The sequence below is a fragment of the Marmota monax genome, unplaced genomic scaffold (assembly GCF_021218885.2).
Source record: "Marmota monax isolate L192 unplaced genomic scaffold, Marmota_monax_Labrador192_F-V1.1 WCK01_AAM20220418_F8-fsc00021, whole genome shotgun sequence".
Lineage (NCBI taxonomy): Eukaryota > Metazoa > Chordata > Mammalia > Rodentia > Sciuridae > Marmota > Marmota monax.
In genome coordinates, this window is record NW_026695228.1 from 18,006,904 (window position 1) to 18,012,903 (window position 6,000).

Here is a 6,000-nt window from a genome sequence, read left to right on the forward strand (position 1 = left end):
TGTGGATGGTCCCAAATTTATTAAGTAATTCCCCCAATTATTGGACTATTTCTAATTTTTGACTGGGAAACTATTTTCATGAATATTTTGCCCTCAGATTTTTCCTTCTGTTGACATGTGTCCTTGGGATAGTCACGGCAGGGTGGAAGTCACCATGGCAGTGAGCGTATTTCTCTTTATGGCCCTGGATGCTGCTGCCATTCAGTCTTCCAGAAGATCCATAATGCCCTGTGAGGACCAGGGGGCACTGTAGAATCACCAGCAGGACCCGAGATCAGTCTACAAACTGTTATTACTTTAGAAAATCCAAGTGCTAACAAATCACCTAGGTCTGATTATTAAGGGACACATGTTGCAACTGAGGCTCTGCTCATGCATTTTTCTAGAGGCTTCTCTTTCCTATCAGTTTGAATTGGTTCTTTATCAAGTGTGAATAGTAACCATTTGTCAGAGCCAGTGTATATTCATTCACTCTGGTGCTTTCTAAGATTTTGCTTTTATCGGCTATGAATTGTTTTTTTATATTTTATAATGTCAGTTTCTTTCATGATTTAGCCCAATGTTTAAAAGCTAAGAAATTTCTATTCTCCCTGTAGTTCTGCTAGGTTAATCTGTCCCCTAACATTTCAATAATATGTTTTATTTTTAACCATTTAATCTATCTCAACAGCATTTGGATGAATGGTATGTTGTACTGATTTCAAACAAGACTCTTATTAAAAGGGCAGATTTTGTGGCCCCCCTTCACAGATATTTAGATATTAAAATAAAAGACCTGGGAATCTTCATTTTAAATAAGCAGGGGGGCCTCAGTGCTGTTCATCTACAAAGTGTCAAAAAAATCTCCTAATACATCCATCCAAAGAGATTTTTCCCCCTCCAAGAATTCTAATAAATATTATATTTACAAAATAATCCTACACTAGTTATGTCCACTCTGTGCTGGAGTCACACATACATGGCTCTCGCACCCAGCTGGCACACAGAGCACATCTATTGAATGAGTGAGTCAAAATTATTTCGGCTTAAAAATTACTATATTTCAACAAACAAAAAGAATCAAAAAACCATGCACCATTCGTGATATCCTTTTCTCTCTCTCTTTCTCTGAATCTGTCTTGGGAAAATACCTTTCTAATGCCCAGTGCCCTGGCAGGCTCTTGACCCAGCAATGTGATGTGGCACTTACATGTGACCTTAACAGGTTTATTTCTCAAGGGCTTAACCTTGACTTTTGTCCATGTTACATATTCATCAAATAGAACTGCGTATGCTTCACTGTTGAACAGCTATTAACCACGTATGTTGAGACCTCAGTTGCCCCACACGTGGCCTCTCAATACTAGTTTCTTTCTCAGAGGCTCCTATTAACCCAAATTGCTCCCAACCTACAAGTGTCTGAGAAGTAAAGCAGAAGAAACAGGGCAAGCACATTTTTCTATCACATTCCATTCCTTGCCCTTGCTGTTCCCTCCCTCCAAGTTGGTCCCACCCAACCCATAGCATTGACTCACAGCAATGGCCTGGATACACTGAAGGTAGGAGTTCTTCCTGACACAGGACAAAGGTGGGGCACGCACTCTTCTCATATTCCTCTGCAACTGAGAGCATTTTGTTGCCTCGGGTTGTGATGTGGTGCACCATCGAACGCTGCCTTTCCTAGAGGCAGCCAAACACACTCCTGGGAGAAAGAGGCCAAGGTATTAGGGCGCCACCAATGTCTGTGGAGGTGACCACATCACCCTCTGATGGAATCTTCCAGACTCTGAACTCTCAGCAGCTCCATATCCTTTTGCAACCATGGCTAGGTCCAGCTGTCCTCCTCAAGAGGAGACACCTTGCTGGAGTAACAGAAACTCTGCCCTGGCCAGAGGTCTGTAATTCTCAATAAATTAAAAGCAATAGAACCTTTTCCTTCCTATGACTTTGACATGTTTGCTAGCTCTGAAAACATGATAACAATCCATCCCTCAAATCAGTTTATGGATCTTTCTAGCTGCTTTGTCCCATTTGAACCTGGGACTTGGGCAGGAAAGAGATCATTATACATGTTTTACAGATATAGAAACTGGTTCTTAAGGAGGCTGACTGTTGTGTCCATAAGCATCTCCCCAGAAGATGCTAAGAGAACAAGGGAAAATACATCTGAATCTATCCATAATCACAGCGAACGGTGGTTCAACAAGCAGGGCCAAATGAGTCACCAAGCCTGGGTTGTTGCCATTTACCTCAGTAATGATGAATGTATTTTAGTAGATGAATGTATTTTTAAAATGTGGCATATATACACAATGGAATATTACTCATCAATAAAAGAGAATAAAATCATGGCATTTGTAGGTAAATGGATGGCACTGGAGAAGATAATGCTAAGTGAAGTTAGCCAATCCCAAAAAAACAAATGGAGAATATTTTCTCTGATATAAGGTGAGTGACTCATAGTGGGGTAGGGAAAAGGAGCATGGGAGGAATTGATGAACTCTAGATAGGGCAGAGGGGTGGGAGGGGAAGGGAGGGGGCAGGGGGTTAGCAATGATGGAGGAATGTGATGGACATCATTATCCAAAGTACATATATGAAGACATGAATTGGTGTCAACAAACAGAGATATGAAAAATTGTGTTCTATATGTGTAATAAGAATTGTGATGAATTCCGCTGTCATGTATTTTAAAAATAAAAATAAATAAATAAACTTCTGGAGATGTAGTTCAGTAGTGGAGTATCATCAGGTTCAATCTGCAGCACACCCAAAAATAGAATAGCAAAAACATAGGGAAAAAACTATACATTCAGCAATGGGTGAATGGCTAGACATTGCAGTACATATATGCAATGAAATATTATTCAACAATCAAAAGGAAGAACTACCAATAGGTGCTACAACATGAATGAGCCTCATTTATGCTAAGACCACTTGCATGAGACATCCAGAAAAGGTAAATTTATAGATAGGAAGTGGATTAGTAGTTGCCTGATATGGAGTGGGAATGGGAATTATCTGTACATGGATTTGAAGGATTCTTATTGGGGGAAATAAATGAAAATATTCTAAAAGGGATTTATGGTGAAGACTGTAGCATTCAGTAAAGTTACCAAAAATCATTGAATTGTACCCAAAACAGTTTTAATGATGAACTTAATGATGTATAAAGTACACTCAGGAAAGCAAACGTGATTCCAAGAGCCCTCTTCTCCTTTGGTTATGCTCTGAGGTGAATATTCTGCCCTCTGACGCCCCCTATTTCTGAGCCATCCCCTCACAGTTAGACTCACCCAAGGCCCTTGAGGAACTCTGGGAACTGCCGCAGGAGACCTGCAGCTCCCAAGCCCACTCAGCAGGGGCACCAGGTGGCACACTCCTCCACCACCACCGTCCCTGGGAAATCCCAGAGGAGGCTACCTAGCCCTGGAAACTCCACAGAACTGTTCTGCAGTGAGAACTGACCCAATCCAATTCAGCTATTTGTGACTCAATGAGTATTAACTGGATGTCTACTGTATACACACCTCTCTGTGTCACACAGAGGAAAACGTAAATAGACAGAACTGCACCTCCCCTCTCACTGAAGAGGCAAAAGGCCCTTTTAATGAGGGACCCAAGTATGGCGAGTGTTCTAAAAATAATAATAATAATAACAACAACAACAACAAATCACGAGGGCGGTCCTGAGGTCCAGCTAGTGATTAGAGCGGGGGCATTGCAGGAAGCAAAAATGATGGGCGCATGCGCACAGCTAATGTCTCAAGTGTGTACGGTGGCAGGTGCTTACTCTGCGTTTCACACCCTCTCTCCCATTCATCCTTCCAGTTTCACTGTACTGTGAGTTCTTCCAGCACCTTCTTCTCCAAGGGAGGCAACTGTGGCTGAAGTTATGGGGCAGGAGTTACTCACCCGTGGCTCACAGGAGGGCCCAGGCACACTGCTGGGCCAGATGGGAATCCTCATTGGCTCCTTCTAACCCGTGATTCCAGGGGCTCCCCACCCGCTGTTCCCACAGCTCGCATCCAGCTTGGATCCACCCCACCAGAACCCTGCCAGCCTCAACACACACCGCTGGGGAGCAGAGCAGGAATCCCACAGAGCAGCTGCCACCTCCTCTTTCGAAGAGGAGGATTTCAATGGCGCTTTAGAGTGCAGGCCACCATCCCACTGATTATATCATTTAAACTACAGATCTCTCTGTAGGGGCCAAGAGAACCAAAAATCCAAATAAAAATGAAGCCCAGTGCTGCAACACTGAGCTGGAGTCCTGGACTATCACCGGGCAAGCAAGTCCTCCCTCCTGCCCAGCCCCTCTCAAGGTGGCCCTAACCAGTACAGCATGGCACACAGGAGGGAACATGAGGGAACGAGAACAGTTTGGTCCTGGCCAGACCCAATCTGCCTTAGAGAAGAGAGGGATGATCAATATCCACTGGCAGAAAGAGTCCAGAAGGACAGGGGCACAGGGTGAGCTCACGCTCCCTGCATTTGGGGGTGTACCATCACCATTGCCCTCTAACCAACACAACCCCCTTCCTATGCAGGAAGTTCCAGCCCCAAGGGGATGCTCTAAGTCAGGAGAAAACAGGACACCTGGGCTTCCACTCCACCCCACCCACTGCCTAGGTCCTGATGCCTGATACAGCCCTTTCTGCTGCAGCTTCTGCCTCAGACCCTCCCCTCTGGCACTGCGAGAAGCCCCTCAGTTATAGCTTAAACCCCTGCTGAGTGCCCCCTAAAACGCCCCAGGAATATCTGCAATACCTGGCATAGAACATTTGTTTAGAGCCTTCTCTTTGGTCCCTTCTATTGTGCCTCTTCTATTCTGGGCACATTTCAAGGGGAAAATAAGTCATTCCCCTCTCAAACTGACTCACACAAGGGGTTCATAAGGAGTCCTGCACTCCCTCTGCCCCCTCTGCCATGGGAGGTGTGCATACACTTTAGCTTAGCATTAGTACCCAGCCTCCTCCTCATAACCCTGGAAAAAGATAGTTAAATCGTTTTTTAAACGAAGAAAAGAAGGCTCAGAGAGGTTCTTTCTTGCCCAAGGACACACAGTCCTTGCAGGAACTAGGATCTAAACTCAGGTCTCCTGTGTCGTAAGTAAATTGCTCACCCTCTCTGAGCCTCACTTTCCTCCTGTATAAAAGGTGTGCAACAGTAGGATGGATGCACACAAGAAGACAAAGTTCCCAGAAGAACATTGTGAATCTGGGATCTCTGATCAAGCCTACAGATACCCCATCCCAACTTCCAGGAGCAGGTGAGAGAACAAGAGGCAATCGCACAACCCCAAGCTTAGGAGTATGAGCCCATCCTTGTGTCTCTGACCTCTGCCACCTCTCCAAATCCTTCCCCCAAAATATTGGACATCCTTTTCTTTCCTAAGGCAGATTGGGCCTGGCCAGGACCAAACTGTCCCAGGCAGAGACAGGCGGACCCCATCCCACAAGTCCGCAGATTTCCTGGTTTCAAGCGCAGGGACCCGCGCGCCCATCGCCAAAGCGCACAGCTTCCCGGAGGCCCACAGTCCCGGCAGTGCGCGCCCCCGGGCACTCACCAAGGGCCCCAAGGAACAGCAGGGCGAGGAAGAGGAGCCTCATGTCTGCGGACCTAAGGCGACTTGGAGAACCAAGGCTCTGACTTCCGCGCTCTCCAGCGCCCCTTTATCCAGGCTTGGTGACCTCACCGGGTCCCGCCCTGTTGCCCAATAAGCTTCTCCTTTCCTCCCCACCAGGTTACCTGTTGCCAGAGGCGTCGGGCTCCGAAAGGAAAAGCGCTGGGGGGAGGAGGGGAGAAGCGGAACCTGGGCGACTCCACCTAGCCAAAGGAGACCCAGCCAAAGGAGACCCAGCCAAAGGAGACCCAGCCAAAGGAGACCCAGCCCGCTCCCACAGCCCGGGTTCTCCGGCCTCTGGCGATGTTCTTTCCCTCCCACTGCAAGCCCTGGGGAGTCGCTGCTCTTGTGTCTCAGTGCCTTGTGAAGGGCGGGACACAGCAAGAGGACCTTTA

The 6,000-nt window shown here is 46.6% G+C and overlaps 1 protein-coding gene across 1 annotated transcript in view; it reads right to left on the reverse strand.

Annotated features, from left to right (window-relative positions):
- Ltf (lactotransferrin) overlaps nucleotides 1-5,663 on the reverse strand; it is a 28,790-nt gene extending 23,127 nt beyond the window's left edge. The window contains exons 1-2 of the mRNA XM_046437672.2: nucleotides 5,549-5,663; nucleotides 1,515-1,681 (exon numbers count right to left, since the gene is read on the reverse strand). Of these exons, the coding sequence (XP_046293628.1) occupies nucleotides 1,515-1,681; nucleotides 5,549-5,591 (210 nt within the window). The 5' untranslated portion in view covers nucleotides 5,592-5,663. The remainder of the gene's footprint in view (nucleotides 1-1,514; nucleotides 1,682-5,548) is intronic.
- Nucleotides 5,664-6,000: the final 337 nt, after the last annotated feature.